Here is a 26,124-nt window from a genome sequence, read left to right as displayed (position 1 = left end):
TTGACCCATATAAAGGGGCCTTAAAGGGAACCTGTCACCTGGATTTTGGGTATAGAGCTGAGGACATGGGTGGCTAGATGGCCGTTAGCACATCCGCAATACCCAGTCCCCATAGCTCTGTGTGCTTTTATTGTGTAAGAAAACCGATTTGATACATATGCAAATTACCCTGAGATGAGTCCTGTCCCTGACTCATCTCACATACAGGACTCATCTCAGGTTAATTTGCATATGTATCAAATCGTTTTTTTTACACAATAAAAGCACACAGAGCTATGGGGACTGGATATTGCGGATGTGCTAGCGGCCATCTAGCAACCCATGTCCTCAGCTCTATACACAAAATCCGGGTGACAGGTTCCCTTTAAATTACCATACATGGTGATTATTTGGGGGTCTGTTAGTAATCTTGTCATTACGTAATACTGTGTTTTGGCTAAAGTGTATCTATCACCAGAATATACTGTCCCACGTCAAGGGGTTGCCCAGAGACATAAAAAGCTGGTTTCTTGTTTTTCAAATATAAATTAATAAAACGTACTAATATAGTTAATTGTGAATACTGCTATATCGGCCCAATGCCTCAAGCACAAACTCTTCCTTCCTGATCATTGCCTATACATGGACTAATGGACAGAACCAGGCGGGCAGCCCCTTTCAAGCATGACATGCACGCAGAGAGGAACCTCCCTGCCCGTTTCTAAACAAATGCGAACGTCAAGCTTCTGGAACCGCAAGAGGCGGCATGAAATTGAGCCCATGTAGCTGTATTCACAATTTAATTATATTAAGGTTTTCTTAATTTATATTTGCAGATAAAATAATCTTTTTATGTCCCTGGGCATCCCTTTTTAGGGCAAGATAGAGTGACAGGTCTGCTGGGTGCGTTAAGTATTTGCAAGAATACGGAGAACTCACAGTTATGAGTCTGGTGCTCACCCTTCTCCCACCCCCCAATAATTGATCGCCATTGTGTTTGCAGCTAGGTACATGACAGTCACAGGTTTCAGAAGCCAGGCCCATGGTAATTAGCTGCTTCACCATGAGACAACCCAACCCCAAAATATTGGTATAATAAATGCACCTATGAACAAAAGACTATTAATATATGGATTATTTTATCCAAGACATGCAGTAAATTAGACAAGGTACAGCACACATGTCATTTATATGCTAAATATAGTGTATGAGGCAATACCATGTTATATTTTAGAATATTTTAGCTATGCATAGCCCAAAGTCCAATATTGTGCAAAGAAGCAATATTACACAACTAAATGACAAAGTAAATAAATGACCGATTTCATGACACATGCAACAGAAATAATGCTTTAGTCTTTACTTATTATTTATATTTATATGTTGCCACATAATTATGTAACAGAATAATGAACAGAATATAGAATGAACAGATTATAGATATCTACTGTATATGGTCACTCCTTATTTACCATAGTACTTCAAAGACATGAAGCGGATTTTAGAGTCTAAATTATTCTGCTCAGCCTCTGTGATAAGCAGGCACACCACCGCTAACATGTGGCATATTTAACATTGATTTTAAAATCAACATTTATGAGCACTACAGACATTTTGGCTTTTCATTTAACATACAAGTTGTCCATTTCATATATGTATTATCACCCTTGTGTACTTGTAATAAGACTCAATACATACTGGGGCTGCAATCAGTTCAGCACGGATTAAGCTATCGGATATATGCTGTAGGATGTCTTGCACAGTGTTTGGACGGCGAGACATTGTCCCGGTTTGTCTGAAAAAATAAAACATAAAATTACATTAATAATTGATACTTTATTAGCATTGACTACTGACATAATATAGTGGGTCTAGGGGTAACAGTCAGACCCAGGCAGTGGAGCCACATAAGACAAAAGTAAAATATAGATGGCAGGCTGGGGTTCCAGTTATAGATTTTAAAAACCAAATGCATGAAACAGACAAGGTAATTCAACATGAAGATATATGACTTGAGTAATGATGCAGGTACTCAGGTAAGTCAGGATTCACTAAAAAATGACTGGGACCTATGACTGTCTTTACGCGCAGAAAGCTCTCCGGCAGGCTGTTTCAGCAACCAAAGCCCAGTGGAGCTCCCTGGATCTGGCATAGCCGACATTACTGCAATGCCCGCTGGCCCTATTGACTGTACTGGGATCCAGCAAATCTGCCACTTCTAGACACGCCCATCTCCTCTTGATAGACAGGGCCAGTGAGCGCTCTCCTCCTCCCGCTAGCCCCGTCTGCTGCTGAATTCCTGTGCCTGCGCCGTAACGTTCCTTGATTGGCGCAGGCGTATTGAGTGAAGGACCCGCGCTTGCCAGCTCCTTCTTCAGTGCGCCTGCGCCGATTACGTCACACTACACCCGGAAGAGAAGACTGCCGGCATCAGCGATAATCGGCAGTCTTCTCTTCCGGGTGTAGTGTGACGTAATCGGCGCACTGAGGAAGAAGCTGGCAAGCGCGCGTCCTTCACTCAGGAAGCCTGCGCCAATCGAGGAATGTTACTGCGCAGGCGCAGGAATTCAGCAGCAGACGGGGCCAGCGGGCGGAGGAAAGCGCTCGCTGGCCCTGTCTATCAAGAAGAGATGGGGTGTGTCTAGAAGCGGCAGATGCAGCGGCAACCAGCAAGTACACGCCCAACTTGCTGGTAGTGAAGAAATTTGCATATGAAAAAAGTATGATTTTTTACAAGAAATAAGCCACAGACAAAAGGTAGGACATGTATGATTGCACTCAGCTGACATTAGCAGAAGCCCTTTAAATCAACCCCCATTAGTACACAGGGGAGGAGTTATTAGTGATTGATAGCATTCTCTGTGTAAGTGTGTATACAGAGATAGCTGCCAGTCACTAATAAAACCTCCCCCCTATACTGAGACCCGTTCACTGGGATGGATTTGCACTGCATTTCGTGGTGATGGGTTCTCTTTAAATACTTTTCTGTTATGGATATATCATATAAAATAAATTGCTGCCATAGCAATTCATTGATCTAGTGGTGTTTAAAATAATATTATTAACTGGAAATTTGCATTCCCCGTCGTTGTCTTGCAGAGCAGAAAGCAGTCTACAGTCTGTCTATGGCAGGGCTCAGCAGCCTCCGGCACTCCAGCTATTGTGCAACTACACCTCCCAGAATGCTCCATTCACTTATATGGGAGTTCTTAGAATAACTGAGAACATGTGCATGCTGGGAGTTGTAGTTTAACAGCATCAGGCAAATTATCATGGATTAGCCTTTTTTTTATAATTGCTCATTCCTGATACATCTGTACGTGTAAAAGAATCCTTAGGCCCCTTTCACACAACAGCGTATTTTCAATCCGTATATGACACATACTTTGTGCATCAGACTTCACCGCTAAGGTTAATGAATGGGGCTATTCACATGGGAGTCTATTTTCTATCAGTATTTGAAATACGCAGCATGTCCTAGTTTTGTGTGTACATGCTTCCAAATACACCCATTATACCCTATAGGAGCGCATCAACAATGCAGGAAGGAAGGAATACACATGTCAATCCGGATGAAGCACTGAAGCAATACTGATAACAATGTGGATGGTATATCATCCGGAATCCATGAATATTCTGGAGCCAGAATACACACATATTTCGATACGCTCGTGTGAAAGTTTCCGTAGGCCTTTGATCAGCAATTTCCATCAGTGATGTGAGCCAATGCCAGGTGCAGGTCAAAAACTCAGAACAGGTGCAAATCTTTCCATTATACCTAAACTGTGTCTAGGCCCCAGTGTGTAACCTCCTGGTTTTCGCTCACAATTACTGATGGAAAACACTGACTGTGAAAGCAGCCAAAGGAACAGAATTCATATCAGTTTCCTACTATAGACTTTCAAATTGACAGCCATGATAGAATATGAAGTATATTAGTTGCATTTGGTTCTGACTGGTGCTTTGGAACTAAATATTTATTTATATTTACAGACCACTAAAAACAATGTAGCCCTACTGTATCCCTACTGCTCCAATCAAATCCCTACTGCTCCTGCTCCAGCTATATAACTTGTGCTACATCCCCAAAAAAAGCCACCTCTCCCAGGTGTCTGTGAGATATCTTGCTGAGATCTTGTAATTTTTTTGCCAGGACAAGCCAATGCTCGCCTGGTTTGGGTGGGTACGGGTGATATCATTATGTGCAGTGTCTCAGCTTGCAAGCAGTCATTTTCCCTTCAACAAAAGAGTAATTACGCTGACTCACTAAAAAAGGCGTGTGAAATACACATAGACGCATTAGAAGAAAAGACTGCTTATTATTACACAAGTGAGCTGAATTGCAGTAGACCAGTCTCTGAAGAAAAATGTAAGAAATCAGAGAAAACGTCTTTTATGTTACAGCAAATATCCAAGAGGAAGGAGCGGTCGGTGACTAATGCAAGAGCTAGAGAGCTAGACACTGGTCAGGTCTTTATCAGCAAACCTGATTGTCATCTGTAGATTCTACCCCTCTGACGTCAGCAGAGGTCTACACTTCCATCCATGCACAATAGTCACTTCCTTGACTAATGGATCTAACATTACACATCTATACACCTCTATTGACTTAGGAGCTGTGCAGAAACACCTACATTCAATAAAAAAACGGAACGTAGAAGAATGAAGCATATTGAGAACGCTCTGATAATCATTTATACTCGAGTTATCAAACCCTAGAATAAGCAGCTACGTTCCTCAACATAGGCTGAAAGAGGTTGTCTCACTTCAGCAAATGGCATTTAATACAAGGTACTTACTAATGTATTGTGATTGTCCATGTTGCCTCCTTTGCTCTCTGGATTCATTTTTCCATCATATTATACACGGTTCCTTTACAGGGTTAAGACCACCCTGAAAATCCAGCAGTGGTGGCCGTGTTTGCCCACTAAAGGAAAAAGCACCGGACTCTTTGGTGTCCAGGACTGCTGGAGTGTGCAAATGTCAGCATTTTTCCCATAGTGTGGAATCACGGCCACCACTGCTGGACTGCAGGGTGGTCGTAATCCCTGGATACAAACAGTGTATATTGGGGTGGAAAAATGAACATGATAAATGCTACTTGCTGAAATGAGACAGCCCCTTTAAAGTACACAAAAATGCAAACAAGCCAAAAAAACAAAAATATAAAACTAGGAATGCAAACAAAATAAAAATATATATATAGTTCACCGCTGCGTTTTACATCTTCTAGCGGCGTCGCAGACCTCTGTGTGAAGTGGGCTCAAATTCACATCAAACAACGGTTATTTCAAGAACAATCTTCTGTTGGAACTCAGGTGTTCCGCTGCACTGAAAAGAACTGCCATATCCCCACCATCACTCAGAAGTCACAGCCTATGTGAGGCAGCGCGACCCCTTTGCTGAAAAAGCCCCTTTAAAGTGGCTATCCAGGATTATAATTTATTTTATTTTTTTATATATCCCTCCTTCTCCCCATGCAGCACCTGTAAAGACTGCTATACTTACCTGCTCCCTGCCCCTCTATTCAGGCGTTGTGGCCCCCAGGCTGCCTTCACTGGACTTCTGGTCTCTGCTTGTAAACTTTCTGCACGCAGCCTCAGCAGTGACATATCCTCAAGTAGAAGGTGACCTAGCAGTGAGATGCCACTTGTGGATGCGTCGCCGCTGAGGACACTCACCGGTTGAAGTCTAAATGCATGGATCAGTAGTCTAGTGAAGACAGCCCAGGAGCCATGGAGCCCAAACGGCATCAGAAACACTTAAGTTTAGTTCTCTTCTTTGGGGGAAGGGGGCATTTAAAAAGAAAAAAAAAATCCTGGAGAATGTCTAAACAACATGATGACCCATGAAACTAGGTTGGTTACCAGATACAGTGAAAGCATGAACTTCCTCCAGACAGAGATCAGTTCTCCATTACTAGATCATAAATGATGAATAATGTAAGCCTGTCTGTCATTACTTATCTTTATTAGCATCCTAACATACCACCACGGTCTTAAAGAGGACCTGTCACCACTCCTGACATGCCTGTTTTAATAGCCTCATGCATTTCCCAGGTAATAATTCTGAAACATCTATTCTTATGGCTCTATGCTGTGCCATTCCATTATTATTTCTACTAGAAGTTATGAATTAATTGCTAGCAGTCTGCAGTAAGGGTACAGAGGGGAGGTAACCAGTTAGGGGTGTGTCCTGCACAGTCTGACAATGGCAGCACTGATTGGATAGAGTGAGTCTGTGCAGGTACACCCCCCCCCCCCCCAACTGGTTACCTCCCCTCTGTACCCTTACTGCAGACTGCTAGCAGTTCATTGATAACTTCTAATTAAACTCATTTATTTAAATAATAAAGGAATGGCACAGCATAGAGCCATTAGAACAGAGGATCCAGAATTGTTATTACCTGGGGAATGCATGAAGCTATTAAAACAGGTATGTCAGGAGCGGTGACAGGTCCTCTTTAAAGGAAAATGTAATTAGTATGACCACCCTTTGCAAGGGTTGGCAGGTAGTATGAAGTTATTTTTGTAATTATAAAGAACATTACGATGCTAGGAGTTTGTACTACATCCCATGATAATCACTGTATCTAAGTCTCCTCTATGTGTTCCAAGAGCTCAGCGATTCTACCCTTGACTCCTGATTACTGTCATGGGTCTGGCAGTAAGACAGCTGTCTGGAGCAGGAGCCTCCCTGCTGTTCCCTGTCTATGGTATGACACAGAAACTGTTAACCCCTTCCCCTTTGATAAGCCTCACCCGCTCATCTGGTGAAATCGAAAGATCAGCAGGAGATTAACCCTGCAGGATTTCGACAAGACTGTGTCAGTATCATGTAAAACATGCTGCAGACTGAAACAGTAAGGGCAGCAATATTTCTTGCTTCCTTTTAGCATTCATTTATAGTGTTAATTTATGCTTCATTCATTAAGTTGTAGCCAAAATAATACTTAAGTAACTTACCCTTCAAGTTGGAAAAGGTACAGTCATCATTATTATATAACAGCCCAGCCTATGTACCAGACAAGGTGTAACCCAGGTCCAATGAAATAAGCCATAGACATAAATAGCATTCTGACAATGTACATGGCTCTGGTTTATATAGAAGGGCAGTTTTCTAAGCACAAGCAGCTCAGTTCAGCTAGTAAGTTTGGTGTTTTTATGTTATATCTTCTAAAACATCCCCTAATCAACTTAAGCTCTGCTTCTCCAAGTTCCACCAAGAATGTACAAAAGACCCCACGTGTATATACAGTCATAGGAAGGCAATTACAATTCCAGTTTGTAGAAAAAAAAATATCATTTTGCTTAAGAATGTTTCCAGGTAGAGAGTTCAGTACTCAAACTGTCCATTACTGCCTGAGGGAACCCCACATTTAGATGATTGTCATACCACAGCGTACGCTCTCCAGCTGTCTCTTCAACAAGGTTTCAAGCTTGGCACGCAATCCAAAAAAGCAGAGTTCATATCCATCACTGATGGTTCTGATCGGGATCAACTTGCAGGATAACAGGCCGAACTGGATGGACAAATGACTTTTTTCGGCCTTATGTACTATGTTACTATGTACTATGTTACTGCCTTATTTCTAGACAATGAAGGTCTAATATTGTTTGGCTAAAACTAATACTTGTTTTTAAAGGGACACTTCCATAAAAAAAAATGTTTTACATATTAATAACCTGTATGTGAATATTCTATAATTTATTTAAAAAAATTACACTGTAGACCGGTGGATGGTTTTCTGGATATCATTTTTTAAAGTCACTCTATATATTCCTCTCCTGGCTTTTTTACTTCCTCTTTGCTAGATTTGCAGCTAAGAGAACAGTCTCGCTTGACCCTCTCACTCAGACTCAATTAGAGTATCACACTGATAAGTGTAGTGATCTTCTGTGGGCACCTTCATCTAGACCCATCAAGAGAACAGTGGAGCTGTAACTGATAATGGATTACTTATGTATATGGGAGTTTTATGATGATTATTACAGTAAGACAATATATAAAATGAAACATTTACACTGGAATCCCTGCACAATTATGGTACTTTATGGGGCCAGTCAGCACACTATCCCATCACTACACCACATACCTTGGACATGGTAAACAGACCATTTTTTCAAGAGGAACAGTATATGCATAGCAATTCAATCCTATTTTTTTTTACAGGAGTTATGGAGCAGCATGGGTATATTTATGATTTTTAAATATAGTGATGTTTTCCCATATATCAGGCAGGAGAATCAGTTCTTGCTACTGGTAAAACAACATGCTAGATGCATATATTGTACCTATACGCCACACCCATATACCCCAACCAGGGAGATATTAGTCTTACGGCTCAACTTGAAGGACATTGCATGCAACATTCCTTCATGCCAGACTGACGACAGTAATGATGTCTTATTTTACTGCCAGAATCTTCTGCATTCAAAATTGGCCAACAGATCCCAATGAAAGCTGGAAGCCCAACCTCCAGACATGTAAACGCACCATTAAAATTTTATATGAATGTCAAAATGTTTCTTACCAAATAAATGCTATACTCAATAACAATAAACCATTAAATGCTGGGTCACTCCTTAACAACCCTATATAAGTCATACATATTTAATGAGCTTTATGCATTTGTATGAGTAATACAATAAAGGTGTGGTCATAGAGAGTAATTAAAAGTCCAGACTCCAGAGTTACATATAAAAGTCTAGCCTATCTGCAGTGACCAGTTGTTTCACTGCTAAAGGGTTAGTGTTAGACTACATTCTGGTTTACTTCAAAAGTTGGCGAGATGTTAACTATGCACTTTCATTGGTACAAATGGCTAATATGACTTTAATATGCGGTATGTATCTCAAAGGGCTGAGTATGGGAAGGAAAAAAAGTTTACTGGCAGTCCTTATTAATAGTTGTTGGGTGGTGGGCTAGATCCCCTTTTTCCTGTCTAGTAAGTTGTTGGCATTTATACCCTCTAAGGGAGAACAGATGTTTTACAGAAGATTGAGGACTAATTAAAAAGGGACAGCGCTTGTACAAAGACAATAAAAGGTAATGCACACATATGGCTGTAGACTTTACTGCATGTGGTTTGGGTTATATTTCTCTTAGCGACCACCACACTACTGAGACAGATCAGCCATCCGTTCTAGAACCACCCCGCAGTGGGACATTGCAAAGAGATATTACGAGAAAATGCATGCCTTTGTTCAGTTGGGAATATGTCTTGTGTCCACAGAGAGGGACTCAGGGAGGACCATCATAGTAGCCATCCCCTATACAGAGCCTTTGGGAAAAGTCTACTGTGTGAAATATATGATAACTGTGCATACTGCCTGTATTTGCACTGTGACACCCATTATCCACTCAGTAAACGAGAATCTTTATTTTACAACAACCAAGCTGGCCTGGTCATTTGGTCTCCATATCCCATCTAAGCCCCTGTTCTCCTGCCTTGCAGCCCGCTGCTCATCTAACATCAAGGGCATCCTGGCCACCACCAGGCTGGAGATCCCAAAACTCAAGGGTGTCCTCCAAGGGAAAGAAGGAATGCCATCTCCAAGCCCTGCATGCCTGGCCTAGGAGAGCATTGGAGCAGGCTTATCCACCATGAGGACTTCAACCACCCTCATTGCTGCAGCTACCATTTTTATCCACTCCACCTCACGAGGGCGGGCGTGCCACATGTACTGTACTACATTAGCAACCTTATATGTTACACAATGAAAGTCTAGAGTTGGTGGAACCAGCTGACTATGCATCATGACTAGGGCCTCGCCTAACTGTTGCCTAATAGCAGATGTCCCATGGGAAAAGTATTAGGAAGTTGGATTTAATCCTTTTGTTCTCAGGAGATGTCACCTCCAGTGGAGGATTGATTACTCCACTATCCCTACTGAGAAAACATGCACGTTCAGGCTGACAGCTATCTAATGTGTATGGCCTAATCTTATCAGAACTTCTCCTTTTACAAGCAAGAACTTTATGATATTAAAACAAGGAATGTTCAAGAAAGTTTGGCCGACTGTTAGGGCTATATAACACAAACAGATTATCTGACCGACATCTGTGCAATCAGATGTATAGTTGGTGTGTATAACAAAGGATCTGTGTGTGTAATAGGCTATCTGATCAATGATTGGTCAGAAATCTGTCAAATAGTTGTTGGTGTAATACAACCCTTAGTTGTGAAGAAGGTAGGGTATTTATTAGTTTTGAGAAGAGGGTCTATTATATATTTTATGGAAAAACAACATGGTGAGGAGCAATCACTATTCCATCGCTTGTCCCCATGCTCTACAGTGGTTTGCCGGCGGCAGATCGTGCTGCCATACAGTGGCATCCATTCGCCATGTTAACATATAATTTTTTTTATACAGGACTCTGCAGGATACAAAAGCATGCTTCATTTCTGTTGGTGGCCTATCTCCAGGGAAAACAAAAGGAATGGGTGAAAATATTCATTCCGCCCACTTCTTCTCTCCACCAACATCATCTGTTCTTGGCAGGTTTGGATGAAACTACAACGTGTATGGGGTCCTTTACAAATAATCTTAGATATCTAGAGTGTTAAAATGCATTCTGTGACCTCGTGGACTGCTACCTGGTTCACGCTATGTTTTTCCCATCCGTTTTATGTATATGTTGGGAAAAAAGAATACAAAAGCACAGCACACTATGCTTTTGTATCATGCAGAGTCCTGTAAAGAATGTAAATGTTAACATATACTTTTTTTTTTTTTTTACAATGAACGGATGGTGAATTAATGCCACTGTATGGCATCAGTGAGGCATCCGTTTAACGTATACTTTTTTTGTATATGGGATGGGAAAAATGTGATGTGTACCCAGCCTAATTTACATGCTGGTCACTTAAGTAGACAGATATACAGACTGCATAAAATTGCCTGCAGAGGGCCACCATGTAAATAAAGACCCCCACCCCCTGTAGCTTCTATCATCAAGATAAGCTCTTGTGGAATGCTTTTAAGTCTACTTTCACATTCGTGTTTTGCCTTTCCGTTTGTGAGGTCCGTTCAGGGCTCTCACAAGAGGTCCAAAATGGATCAGTTTGCATTCTAATTCATTCTGAATGGAGAAGGATCCGCTCAGAATGCATCAGTTTGCATCAGTTCAGTCTCCATTCCACTGAAACTGAGCAAAACGGATCCGTCCTGGCACACAATGTAAGTCAATAGGGACGGATCCGTTTTCACTGACACAATAGAAAACACAATGGTGTTTAAGTCGGATCCGTCTTAGCTATGATAAAGATATTCAAAAACGTATCCGTTCAGAACGGATGCAGACGGTTGTATTTCTAAATCTAGATTTAGATCCGTCTGTGCAGATCCATGACGGATCCACACAAAACGCGAGTGTGAAAGTAGCCTAACAGTGAATATGCTGGATAATGTAAACACTATAGTGTGCTCTGTTATTTTAAGCTGGTCTGTAAAGGGTGTATTAGAAACCCCAATGCTGTAGACCAGGGCTAGCCAACCTGCGGCTCTCCAGCTGTTGTAAAACTACAATTCCCACCATGCCCTGCTGTAGGCTGATAGTTGTAGGCAGGCTGGGCATGCTGGGAGTTGTAGTTTTGCAACAGCTGGAGAGCCGCAGGTTGGCCAGCCCTACTGTAGACGATTGTCCGGAGGGAAGCATTCCCTCCCGGCAATCATAATTGCTCACTCATCAGTCATTTGGAGGCAATATTAGGCTGCCAAAATTATCACTAACAAGCATTCATAGGAAGTCTAATACACCCTTAACTCTTAGGGCTGTATTACCTCAGTAGATTATCTGTCCAATATCTGTCCAATTAGACCAATAGTTGGGGTGTATAGCAAAAGATCTGTGTGTGTAATAGGCCATCTGACCAATGATTGGTCAGAAAATCTGTCAGATAATCTGTTGGTGTAATACAGCCCTTACACAATGATCCATTGTTTCGTTGCCGATAGTTGTCTGCACAGTTGTACTGTGGAATAAGGGGCCCGTTTTAGGCTACTTTCACACTTGTGGCAGGACGGATCCGACAGGCTGTTCACCATGTTGGATCCGTCCTGCGGCTATTTCGCCGTGCCGCCGGACCGCCGCTCCGTCCCCATTGACTATAATGGGGACGGGGGCAGAGCTCCGGCGCAGCACGGCGGTGCACGGCGGAAGGCCGCCGGACTAAAATTACTGCATGTCAGGCTTTTTAGTCCGGCAGCTTTCACCGTGCACCGCTGTGCTGCGCCGGAGCTCTGTCCCCATTATAGTCAATGGGGACGGTCCGGCGGCACGGCGAAATAGCCGCAGGACGGATCCGACATGGTGAACAGCCTGTCAGATCCGTCCTGCCGCAAGTGTGAAAGTAGCCTTATTCAAACTTCTCATATACAGTGTGTGTTGTAAAAGTACACAGCTCCAGCCACAAACTATATTCAGTGAGCTCAAAGTACACACCGTGCAGTAGATTGAAGAGTAAACATTACAGTAGGTAAGAAGAGAAGATCAAGGAATATTTACAGTTCCACAGAAGAGACTAACTGTTCTGAACATAACCATAATTCCAAATGTATCAAAGATCAGGTAGAACTGGTATCCTGGCACAATTGATTTATATTGACCACCTGTCTATACCTTGATGTGGATGGTATACGATCCATATACACTGTAACGCAATAACCATAGAGAGGTAGCTCGGTAGGTCATCACACCAGTATCCCTAATATTTGTGATGCCAATCTTCTTCTGTGCCTGTGGGCCAACACCAGGAATTGGGGTACAGTTGTAACCCCTGAAACCCATATACCTGTACCACTTGAAACATACTACAATGAAGACAAAAAAGGTCATTATTGGGGTCTAAAAAAAACTCCATAATGAATTAAAAAAAAAACTATAACATTTCAGAGACTGGATTTTCTTAATATGGTAAATGTAATATTAGACTGAGAGCCACAGGGAATAAAACTCACCTACAACTGCTTTCCCATCCTGTTATATGGTCTCTCCTGTTGGCATAATGCTAATATATACAGGGAACTTTTGCCCAAAACAACTTCAAACTAATACAGCTCCATTTTTATGCTGCAAGTAACGTAAATTAATAAAATTGTAAATGACCTATGTTAAGAAAAATGCTACAAAGCACGATAAGACCTGGACCCCCTGATGATGTTGCCCAAGGCAAATTTATTATTTGCCTCTACTTGTCTAGTTGGGATCTGGGTAGAACATGAATTCTTCTAGTTGTAAACAACGTTGACTTTAAGGTACGAGTCGACATACCATTTGAATAGGACCCATTTTACATGCTTGTCGTTTTATGTAGGTGTATATTTTTTAAGGGAAAGAGAGATGGACTTCAGACCAAGCAGGAATCCACAGTCCTTATGGTATGCCAACAGCAAAATGTGCTTATAATAACATCAGTTAAAAAATTATTGCCAAACGGGACAATGTATATTGGAAAATGCCATGTAAAAATCACTGAAAAACATTTCTTCGACAACACATGTGAAGATATAGGATGGCCACCTTATTGGTTGCCTCCAGCTAAGACTGGACTAATAAGTTTTCTAGAGCTGGCCATACACATTAGGGTGCCCATACCCATGCAATAGCTGTCAGCCGAATAATAGTTTGGCCAACAATTATTTACCCCGACTTCCTCCCAGCTCCTCCATGCACATGGTCGGCTTGGCTGAACATGTATGTGTACTCTGTGGGGAAACCAGAGAAAGACGCTGTCAGACAACTCTGCCGGCAGCTTATCTCCCAGGAGAACAAAAGGATCGGGCAAAATTTTTTATTTCACCGGATTCTCGTCTCCCCTGACATCATCTTTCTTCGGGGAGTAGGGACCTCCCCACAGTCATTAGAGTGTAAAAGGAGAAAAGACTAATGTGTATGGCCAGCTTTAGATGTGTATGGTGACCTCCTGACTCTCACCTGACAGCTGATGTTGGGAGAGATAAGGATTGAGCATGTAGGCTTCAATTGTCCAGTCCTTTTCTTAGCAGGGAGATAAGGCTCTCCCATTCACTACACATGCATGCTCAGCCAAGTTGACAAGCCATATCTATTGGAGTATTGGAAGACATAGCTGTTGGCTGAACAAGAGTTGAAACCAGCACCTGGATCTGGATACTTTTGTAATTGCATGTCGTTAACAACTTAGCATAGGCAGTGAGTTTTTCACTGAAATCCATCTATATAGCACCACCCGCTCTTTTTCTAAATTCTCTATCCAGCTCACTAATGTTGACGTACATGCTCAGTTCCATCCTTCAATGACAGTGCAAGCCCCCTGAGCTGCCATCTCAGAATAAATGTGGCAGACCAATTGGAGCAATAAATGGGGACATTTCTCAATCCATGTGAGGTACAGGGCTGGTTCTAGCTTTGTTACAAAGAGACATGTACTACTGATTTTCATTTTTTTACATTAATCATTGGATAACCCCTTTAAGTCTGTAGGCTTTGTAAGCCTGCCTTAAATTACCTTATCAAGAAAAAAGTTGCATTAGAAGATGTTATAAAACAAGTAGTGCTCATTCACATCTCATTACCAAAGGATCCTATGTATATAAAGTACCAAGGGACTGAAGTTGACCACCTACTTCAAGCCATTAGCCAGTATATACAATGTATATCACATTATATCCTTTCCATCAAGTCGATGACCAGTAGACAGTTGGGTTGGCTATAGTAGGTGTATAGGAGGCAGTAGCTACTGGGTCCTGCTACCTGGTTGGAGCCCATTAGCTTTTGACTTGACTTTTGTTTGACTAGATTTTGCCCATCATTTTTATATTCTCCTATTAACTAGACTGGAAGCTATGCAGGAAATGGGAGTAATTCAGAGCTTTCCTTCAAAGTTGACAGAGCACATGTTGACATTGGCCTGATAGCTTGATAAGGTTACAGCCAAGTCATGTTTTGTTGCCTGTATGAGAGCTGAATTCACAGACATAGTATTAAAAACTACTTTTATGGTAAAAAGAACAGCTTGTTAAAGTATCTCTAGATATTTGATGATACATCAAACTGGACACCGAGATGCTTCAAGTCACCTATGGTCACCTCCAGTTCTCAGACCTCATATCTGTAACCAAGAGAGAAAGGATCCCATATGGACACCTTAGCAATGCAACACAGAGTATTTTTTGTTATCAAAAGCAACCAATAGGGCATCGTTTATATCATATTCTGCTATCTGAATAAACAATATGGGAATATCTGGAGTTACAACAAAAAACATTTAGGTATGGACTCATATTTGTATAAGTAAATTGACTTCCTTTAAAATTGGCTCAAGTGTATTTACAATATAGGGAATTTACATTGGGAGACTGAGGTGGTTGACTACATGTAAATCATGGAAATAAAATTATTAGGGCCCTTGTACATGGTCATATTATGGCTCCATTTTGTACTGATTTGCAATAGAGCCATCACAGGGGTGTATGATCCCTCCCGGTATACGTCTCTGATCTCATGCGGAGGCATACAGTTCTTTTTTCTGTTGGATTTCGCACAAAAAAGGTCCTAAAAGGATCACACAAGCTCCGTAAGGCATAAGGTTCTGTTGTGTGCTTGAGCTCTCACAAGTTTTCATGTCTGAATTGTTAAGATTCTCTAGATATGTAAAGGCTATTCCAGTTATGTGACATTATCACCTATCATGTGGATAACTATGAGATCGGTGGGGATCCTACAGCTGGAGCCCTAAAATGAACAGACCGATTAGATGGGCATGTGTGCAGGCACTCTATTAATTTCTATGGGCGTTCCGGAGATAGCCATGTGCTATACTTAGCCATTTCTGGAACTCCTATAGAAATGAATGAAGCGGCTGCGCACATGATCGACTAGCCGCTCTGTTCTTTTCCGGAGGTCTTCACAGGGTGTGGGGTCCCTGTTCTCATTATCGGACCTGTAGATAGGAGATAACTTCATATAACCGGAATGCCCCTTTAACTATATCCATGTACCCAGACTGTAGAAATGACTCATTTAGAGCATGTAATAAAAGTGGTCAGTGAGTAAAGATCATATCACGCACTGCAACAAGCAAACACCCATTAGCATATAGATCTTTAGATACAGAGTACAAGGATTATTACATCTACAATTCCCAGTATTAAGTAACCAAATAATTCCCATGGCATATCACCACAAGACAAAAAGAAGTGGTCCAAGAGAAGCCCTTATGGTCTGTAGACAGTAGCAGAGCTTCAAGATTTACTGTGTATTGCAAACATAGCATGGAAGAGCATCACAAAGATTTACTGTGCTCAGTTTTGTCCTTAGACAGGCCCTTTATCTGCGGTGGATAAAACAAGGAGAGGGAGTCATCCCGGAATGTGAGGTCACAAAAGCACCAAGAGTTAACCCCTTGAGGCAAGGTTCCACACACATGGGATGGTCAAAAATCAATTAATTAGACAGCGGGCTAACCGGTTAGGTTACTTTCACACTAGCGTTTTGTGTGGATCCGTCATGGATGGATCCGTTCAGATAATACAACCGTCTGCATCCGTTCAGAACGGATCCGTTTGTATTATCTTTAACATAGCCAAGACGTCTTGAACACCATTGAAAGTCAATGGAAGAAGGATCAGTTTTCTATTGTGCCAAATTGTGTAAGAGAAGACGGATCCGTCTTCATTGACTTACATTCTGTGTCAGGACGGATCCGTTTGGCTCAGTTTCATCAGAAGGACACCAAAACGCTGCAAGCAGTGTTTTGGTGTCCGTCTCCAGAGCGGATTGGAGACTGATCAGAGGCAAACTGATGCATTCTGAGCGGATCCTTATCCATTCAGAATGCATTAGAATGCAAAGTGATCCGTTTGTGACAGCCCTGAATGGATCTCACAAATGGAAACCAAAACGCCAGTGTGAAAGTAGGTTTACCTGCGCTCTCCTTACCCCTCCCTACCCCCAAGCAAGTTTCAAAAATTCCAAAGCTTCCTTCTAGTTTTCTTGCTTAATTTTTCAAATAGCTGCAAACACTATATCTTATCCATCATCACGTGCTGTACCCATACAAGACCAATATATACATTAATACCAAAGGGATTATAAGTATTCAATTCTCCAGCTATATGGGGTATGTGCTCACTTATTCTAAGGTCTCTTGCACACAGTCGTATTTTTGGTCCATGTATGATTCTTATATTTTACAGATCGCACATGGGCCATTCATTTCTATGGGTCCGCAATAAAATGGACAGCAGACGAATGTCATCCGTGTGCTGTCTGCATCTGTAGATCAGTCACGCAAATTATATAACATGACCTATTCTTGTCTATTTAGCGGACACAAATCAGCATTTCTACTGATTGGAGTGAGATAATGGATGATTGCCCATGGAAGGTATCCGTATTTTGCGGATCGGCACTTTGTGTACCACAAAACAGATATGGTCGTATATACGTATATACAGTCTACAATAATTAGTAGATATCGGGCACTGTGGCTGTAGAGAAGGACTGCTCCATTCATATGAGGTTGCTTAAATCAAGTACATGTTGTAAAATATGTAATGAATGGCTGGTGGGACGAACAACTGTATTTAGACTGCACTGCAGCAACAAGGGAGACTGCGTGTAGATAAACTTTGAAGAGAGCACAGAGCTCGCATGAGTGCCATGGGCTCTTCAAACAGCTGATTAGCAGGGTGCCGGGAGTCAGGCCCCCTGCCAATCTGATATTGATGACTGGTCCTGAGATACAACCCCTTTAGGTTAGTTGCACACTAGCATCAGAGATCCCGCAGGCTGTTCAAGCAGGGAACAGCCTGCCAGACCTCTGCACGCTCTGTCATTGCCGGAGGTTTGTAAGGCTCCGTCCTGCCCCATTCAGTATATAATGGGGACCGGCCGAGATCCGTCCACATTCCGGCTCAGATGCCGAGAATCTCTGATGCTAGTGTGCAACTTAATACTTTCCTTTTATGGTCAGCTCTTGACTTTGGCTTCCAAAACTTCATCAAGAAGTCTGAACGGGAACTAAGTCTGAACCGTTCTACAGGAACAGTATTGTGTACATCCAGCATGACCATGGAAGAAGCATACATCCTTGCAGCCTTTTACATACAGTGTATGCCTGATCAGCAGGATATGAGCACATGGAACGTGTATATTTTCTGGCTTCAAGTAGATAAACAGAGAAAAACACCTCCACAGAAGTGGATCCAGTAAGGAGGAGAAGACCTTCCTTTATGTCACCTTCCTCTGGAATCCACTTCTGGCTTTGGCTCAAACAAATGCTGAAAAACACTGTGAAACAGTTCTGATTATCCACTAATATTTTTTCTCTGATGTCATACCAGTACTAATCCAGTTGTATTATTTAGGACAGTCTGGTTGCTATGGATACCTGACCTAAGGGTAAGTTTACACATTGCAGAATTTGTGGTGGACTAGAACAGTTGTGGATTTCTTAGCAGTTTTTAAACTCCACTGCAGGTAATGGAGTAAATCCACGAACAGTCCATAGGATAATGGGCGTACTGAGGATTTGAAAGTCTGATGTAAAAAATCCTCTGCATGTAAAAAGACTTGCATTGCACTGTACTTTGCTGCAGATTTACTACAGAAATCTGCAACGTGTGAACTTACATGCACATGGGGTTGTCAGATATATCATCCATGGCAACCAGCCATCAACATGCACAGATGTGTTATAGCGTTCAGTGCCTGATATATCACCCCATAATGCACAGAGGACCCCTTCAATCAGACACAGAAATATAAAAAATATCTATGAATGAACGTACAATGTGCACAATGACTGGACTACAACCATAAAACAAAGCTGTAGTTGGTGGCAGTAAATCATACACATTGTTTTCGCATGGTCTCCCCATCTGGGGGGGAGTTCAGCAGATCTTGTGGGAAAATGAAAGATATAAAATAACCTGCCAAACCTCCTCCATAAACACTATCTTCCCTGAGAAAGCCTAGGGCAGAAACAAAAAGAATTCCTCAGTCTGCTCAGCAACTTCGCCTAGTGATCTCACCCCACAGCCTGACCTGTTACTTCCACCTTAGCAATGGGGGGAGGGTAGAACATCATGGATGTCTGTGGACACTTTGCCATGAAGTCAAAGATGCTCTAACACGAAAAGGTTTCAGTAAAAAAAAAAAAAACATAGTAAACAGGAAGTGGGCGACCATGAACATATTATAATCAAATGGCATTCGGGGCGTAACGCTTGAAACACAGTAAATAATTCACAGCAGGTTAAAGTGTGCAGAGTATTGTGGTGACCTCCTCTAGAGCTGCTGAGAAGAAACCCAACTGTGTGATCTAGAATTATTTCAAGACTTCGAGAACTCTTATTATCGTTACTATACAATTATTGCCAGCTATATAGCATTTGCCGCCCTGCATTAGTACTAATTGGTCATCCGGGCAGTTTTTGGTGCCGTTTTTTTAGGCAAAACAAGTAGTAGTTTTCCCTTCCCTTAGGTTCCACTCCTCTGCTTGTCTTTAAAGAAATACCCCATAACTGCATCAAACTGGTCAATGTGAACAGGTGCCAATTCCATAAAACGCACAACTATCCACTACTGAAATGGCAGTTATCCGGTAGAAGACTTTCCAATTTAAGGCCACTTTTACACAGTCAGGGTTTTAGCAGTGATTTGCACCAGCCCATTGTGAGCCAAAACCAGAAGTGGAGGCTATACAGAAATAAGGTGTAATAGAAAGATTTGTATCTGTTATTGGCTCACAATCACTGGTGAAAATCACTGATCAAACACTGACTGTGTAAAGCTGGGACTACGCAAGTTTGGCCATGACAGGTGTCACACAACCAAACATTACAGTGTAGCAGTACACCCTCAAATCATAATGAAACTGAATGGGGTCGCAGCATGACTTCAAAAATAGCCATGACCACAATCCTAGAAGTACAAAAAATCCAACACTGCTAAATTTTTTGGCATACTGGAGTCGCAGTTGTGTCAAGTTGCAACTCCGCCGACTTCGGTAATGTTGTGAGGCTGCACCGCTACATAGTGATCTTTGGTCATGCGACGCTTGTCACATCCAGAGTCGCCATGTAGCCCCAGCCCTATTGTATATATGATTAAAACAATGAAAACGCTATGTAAGTGTCCAATCAGGTTTTATAATTTACTAATAGTTGCCGACCTCAATGTCCACTCATTTATTACAATTACATCATAGAATACGTATAAGTTTCTCACCCGTAGCCATCTCCGGTGTGTTCACTGTATGACTGCTGGATGTAGTAACCCTTGTGCGGCGTAATTCCTCCTCCTCCTCCTCCTCCTCCACCTCCTCCAACCATTTTGTGGTGGTTGTTCATCTCATACCTGCCGGTTAGATCCGGGCCAGACTCTGCTCTAGTGAGCCTGCCGAGGGTATTGATCCGGGTATGGGACCCTCCGTTAATGCTCATTTTGTTGTCAGATCTAGAGCCGACAAAGCATTCGCCTTGAAAAAGAAAAGTAATCTGAGTCTACAGGTGGGTGAGGGGAAGCGTGCGTGAGGACAGGTAAAGCTAGCCCAATCCTGGGCCACAAATCCCAAGTGTGGCGAGAAGTTTAGGAAGGTAGAGTCGGTAGCAAAAGGCGGAATAAATCTACTGTAGGTGCAGGGTGTCAGGAATGAGGCAGGACAGGCACAGAGCTCCCTTCTGTTTGCTCTACAGCTCTGTGCCTCTGTAATCAGAGAGAGTGTGAACCAAGAGCAGGGGAGGAGTAGGAGGTGGCAGGTCTTACCCAGCCCTCTCCTGTGAAAACGCCAGGGGCACACCTTTGTTTCTCTGTGTGTGTATGTCTTGCTTTTTTTCAAAAGTATTGTGATTGCTGGCAACACCCTAAATATCTGCTGTCCCAGCCCTTCATCCACCTCATAAAAATGACAGCTCTATCCATCTGAGTATTGCAAGCTCTCACCAGCAAGCACAGCTCAGCACAACCCAATTAAATGCATTGTGCAAATGGCTTCCAGCAGATATAAGAAGTCATCTGTAAAGTTCCTAAACCACATTTTTATACATAACTCCCATACTATAGCTAACTGCACCATTGGGTAGGACAAGTAGTTTGAATAAACTTTTTGTACAGTAAAGACAATACCATTCAAATTCTAGCCTAACAATGAATTACTTTCTTCTTAAATCATTAATCGGTAGCTGTCCTATTATCTAATATACAGCAAACAAGCCAGTCTACATAAAAGGCAGATGGCGGGAGTTGTAGTGGTGGACAAGCTGAGTAATTATTTGCAAGCTAAGCATCAAATTCAGCAAGGTAATTCCAGATGTACAACCATTGTGTCTCTCTATAGAATCAACGAGGTGAGCTTGCATTGAACCATGCAAACTCCATTCAGAGCTTGAAGCTGAGCCCCTCCCCGCACTCAACATAATGGCTATTTGCAAGGATGTGAAGATAAAAAAAAAAAACACAAGGCTGGAAGAAAAAAAAAGGAAATTCAGTAAGCTGTGGTCAACTCACAAAATCAAGCAGAACGGGTCACTAGATCACCTCCCACTGTGAGCCCATTTGGCCTGAAGCCACCACTGTGTGAAACTTTCTGTCTTGTGAGAAGCAAACTGTATCGCCTTGTCCTACCTTGTCTTAAGCATTATAAGTGTCCAAGACAAAAGTCCTCCAGAGTCTCCCTCCTTAGTGCCACTCAGCAAGTATCACACAGCTTCCGCATTGAAAGTCTCTAAATACCTGCTCTTTATCTGGTATCTTAACAATTTATAGTTCTGCTCTGACCAGTCTGACACAATATCCCATGTCTTAAAACTCGTCACCTTTGTTATACATTCACTACAATATCTGCGCTCTCATAGGATGCTTTACATATAAAAATAATAATAATTTTATGAATAAGTATGCATGCAAATTTTAACAAACTTAGGGGGTCATTTATGACTAGATATACGCCACTGTTGTGGCTTATATCTGGTGCAGATTCTGTTGCACGCAATAGTGCGGCAGAATCAGAATCTGAAACTTAATCCCCGCTCACGCCAGGTCTAAAAAAATAGGCGTGGCGGGAAAGGGGACAGGCCTGGTTTAGGCGTAGAAAATGGTCTAAATTAGAGATGAGCTAATTTTATATTTTGAAATTCGTTCACGCTTCGTTTGGTGGTAAAAGCAGAATTGCGTTATGGATTCCGTTACCATGGACCATAACACAATTCTAAGACGGAATAGAGGCATTCTGTTATTCATTCCATCATAATAGAAGTCTATGGGCTGCAAAACGGATCCATCCTATTTCCATTATGTAGTGGAATCTAAGAATATGATAATCCATGGCACTCACTCATATTTGATAACGTAGGGGGTCATTTACCAACAGTTTTATTCCTCTTCTTGGTTTAAAATTGTCAAATGGCCACATTGTCACAGTCACATTTTGCGACTTTTTAAATGCCCATGCAAAAATATTTGTGTCACATGGGTGTTCATATGTCATGTACGACACAAAGGAGTGTTGAGGGAGTAGCAGGGGTATGTCGGGGGTGGAGTCATGGCCAGCACTCTGGACCCTACAAATTTACTAATGTTATGCCAGGTAAAAGGTGTAAAAGTTGCTGAAAACCTACGCCAGCCAGTGGCACACTGTCATGATTCGGTGTGAGAGGGAAACACCACACCGAGCATAGGAGGGAAGGGAGGAACAAGGAATCAGGCCTGAGAACTGGGGAGAGAAGATGGACACCTTCTAGTGAAAACCCTAACGAAAATCCTGACTGACTACCAGTTTGAACAGACCCTAAAGGTAGGTGAGTTCATACCCAGGAATACCTAGAGTCCTATCTAGCCATATAGGACCCTGGTACTAATGGCAGGGACGAGATTACCTGTTCCTCCAAAAGGAAGGACGAACAGGAGTCTTCTTCAGGCCTAATACAAACAGTAGGGAAATGCAACACACAGAACCCAAACAAAATACAAAAGGGAAAGGAAAGACTTAACTTCAAAGGGGCTATGGAAGCACCTGGAACTCAGCCGAGATCCAACCACAATTTATCCACAGGCACAGAAGCTATAAACCGCACAGCATTGTGGGAGAAGCAACTATAAATGAGGAAGGTTAAATGACCACATTAGCAACTCCTGGAGGCAAGGGGTGTGGCCATTACCAGAAACAACACAGATGCCTATTGATCCACAAGGAAAACCTGTCAGATCAAACCACGTGTTGCCAGTCTCACAGATCTCCTGCCACTCACTGTCGCCGGGACGTCCGTATGTCTCGGTACGTCCGTGACACACTTCCTGTCATAAATTAGGCTCAGCTTCCAGCAGCAAAGCCGGAGTAAAAGGTAGTAAAAAGACCATCAAAAATGTATCTTAGTAAATTATCTATTTAGTCTTTATTGGCTTCACAGCAGGTTTCACATGGGAGATGAAAGATACACATGGATCGGCCAAAGGACGTTTCGTGTACATGGACACTTTCTCAAGGCCGTGACAAATTGTCCATGTATGAGAAACTGCGGTTGGATTGTTGAATATCTGCTATTATTGCATTGAGCACAACACCAGTAGTATCTGTAGCTGCAAGTCTCAGAGTGCGGGTTTCTGATTGACCTAAGAGGTAGTGCTGGTATTTTGACTGAGCATAATCAGTGGAATGACAAGACCAGGCAGTGCTGTTTACCAAGCATGCAGCCCACCTCAGAGTAACATTATACCCTCCTATATTCACATGCGGCAGATTTGTTGCAAATTATTGAGTTTAAAAAACACTGTCAAATAATTGGAACTGATTTTTCGTTCCAGAAACTTCTGCCAAAAAATCTGCTGATTGGGATTAAACCCTAATTTCCTCTCTTTATATTCCTAAACTATAAGAAGATACTTGACTTGAACCGTTAAATGGTGCAAGCTGTATAGGCAGATTTCATGGGATTCTAAAAGTCTTCTTCCATTGTGAAGAATTTGAGTCAAGGATCTTTTTCAGCTCAAATTTTGTTTGAGAGTATAGCAGTGTGGAGGATCAAAGGTGTCATAGGAATTAACAGTTGAAGGACATTTCAGGTTTTAAAATGCCGGGTACTATATTCCGATAGGAGATAATCCACTGTCAGAGGGTTCTGGCGACGGCTCATTCTTCTCTTCCCTTTGAAAAAACAAACCGAATGGAGCATGAATGTCAATTGGAGAGTCTAAAAGAATAGTTGGTGGCCAAATAAGCAGCGACTCTACGTGTATAGGTGCCATAAAAGCCTCAAAAGAGATTAATATTTTTTTTTTAATTTAAGGAGGGTGCAACAATTTCAAATGGTAAGTATCTCTACTGACAGCTCTCATTACAGAGCTGAAGGACCTACACAGGATGCATACATAACAATTCTGTTCTACTATACAATGTAGACTATTGTGATACCAGTGTGTTATCAGTGGTTATCCAGGGGTCTGCAGGGAGTCCTTCCCACACTGTGAATCAAGACTGTGAATCAAGTCTGTCAGACAAAAAAGATAGTGATCATTTGGTAGCTATTTTTCCCAACGACCCCATAAATATCGCCATCTGTTTGATTGTGCGTGTTATGTTTATAAAGGTAGGAAAATAAGAAATGGTCAGATGGGTCTGACACCACATATCACCACAGAAACAAAGGATCCGATGAGTTAAAATCCAACCTCTTGTCCCATGTTTCATTTTATCAGACAAGTCAGTGGACAGACGAGCTTCTCCCATATACATTAGATTGTTGACATCTAATTATATATATATATACACAGTACACACACACAGTCCAGTGACCTTATTATGACCACTTCCTACTTTTAACATCGGCAGCTTGCAGCTCATGAAGGGAGTCACATATCGTGAACTGGCATGGTGGGTATTTAAGATGTGCAATAGGCTGTCGTAGACATATCTGTAGATGTTATGGGTAAAAAGGGCAATTTATCAGAGTTGCAAAAAGGGATGATTATTGGCTTTCAACCTGCGCTGTTTGTGGACTGTTCACATGCTGCTGTGGTGAAAGTGTATCATAAGTGGACAAATGGCACTATTGCGAATAAGTGACGTGGAAACTGCAGAGCACCATGTGCCATTGAGGTGAGAGGTGAGCATTGGCTGCAAGGGTGGACTGACATGCTACAGTGGAGCAGCTCACCACCAAAATGAACCAGGTGGCAACCAGATGTGTGTCTAAAACAACAGCTCAGTGAACTCTACTGTATATGGGGCTCTGAAGCAGACGGATGGTCACTGCATCGGCAGAAAAGGCTTTAATTTTCACGGCAGTATCAGAATTGGACCTACACTGATTCGCAAAGGGTTTCTGTCACGGCCTATGGTGTATGCTGTGACACTGTTGCCACACTTGCGGTTGCCCACGGCAATGTGTTGCTGTGAGAGCATGCGGTGGAAGTGTCTCGGCCTTCTGGGTGATTGCCGTGACATGGTTGCCACGCATGCTGTTGCCGGTGGTTACGTGTTTGGTATGCTTGTGTGTGCACTTCCCCTTTTAGTTGTAGCCCCCCTCTGTCTGGTGTTGTAAGGGTTAACTCCCTGACTAGGTGTGGTCACTAGGGTTTTTTTCCCCTGTGGCTCCCTGGCTGGAGTCAGTTGTACTTCAGTTGTTGTTGGTGCTGGAGCAGGGAGTCCAGGGTGTTTCATCCGTCCATTGAGGGCTAACCTTGTGGTCATACTGTCACCACCAGACATCTGAGAAGCTCTGACAGACATCTAGAACCTCCTCCTTGAGGTTCCTTTGTTTTGCTTTCATTTTCTCATCTCGTTAGCCTCTCTCAGCTGTCATGTAGTTGCACTGATTGCATCCCTTTAAATCCTTTTCCCATAGTGCATCACTTTGCGGTTTATACAACTTCCTGGAGTGTGTGCATGCTGTTCCTACTTCTGAGTCTTCTACAAGATAAGTTTTGTTCATTAATTTGTGTTTTTCTGTTTGCTGGATCCCAGGTGACCCTGACTCCCTCCGTATCTAGTGTAGGGAGCCGGTGGTCGTGTCCCCTCACTATTATAGGGTGTTCAGGTGTTATACAGTCAAGAAAAACAAGAAATGACCTGGAATGTCCCTGTGTAGGGAAAGGGGAGAACAGTGTCTAGACCAATGTAAACCCTAACAACGGGGACACACAAAGGGTAAGACTTGGTAAAAG

At 42.3% G+C, this 26,124-nt stretch overlaps 1 protein-coding gene across 3 annotated transcripts in view; it reads right to left on the bottom strand.

Annotated features, from left to right (window-relative positions):
* The window catches only part of LOC122938204 (desmoplakin), a 64,453-nt gene extending 43,764 nt beyond the window's left edge, over positions 1-20,689 (bottom strand). For all 3 annotated transcript variants that reach the window (XM_044293567.1, XM_044293568.1, XM_044293569.1), the window contains exons 1-2: positions 20,197-20,689; positions 1,678-1,774 (exon numbers count right to left, since the gene is read on the bottom strand). In XM_044293567.1, the coding sequence (XP_044149502.1) occupies positions 1,678-1,774; positions 20,197-20,411 (312 nt within the window). In that variant the 5' untranslated portion in view covers positions 20,412-20,689. The remainder of the gene's footprint in view (positions 1-1,677; positions 1,775-20,196) is intronic.
* Positions 20,690-26,124: the final 5,435 nt, after the last annotated feature.

The sequence above is a fragment of the Bufo gargarizans genome, chromosome 5, assembly GCF_014858855.1.
Source record: "Bufo gargarizans isolate SCDJY-AF-19 chromosome 5, ASM1485885v1, whole genome shotgun sequence".
Classification (NCBI taxonomy): Eukaryota; Metazoa; Chordata; class Amphibia; order Anura; family Bufonidae; genus Bufo; species Bufo gargarizans.
This window is presented reverse-complemented; position numbering and strand designations above follow the sequence as displayed.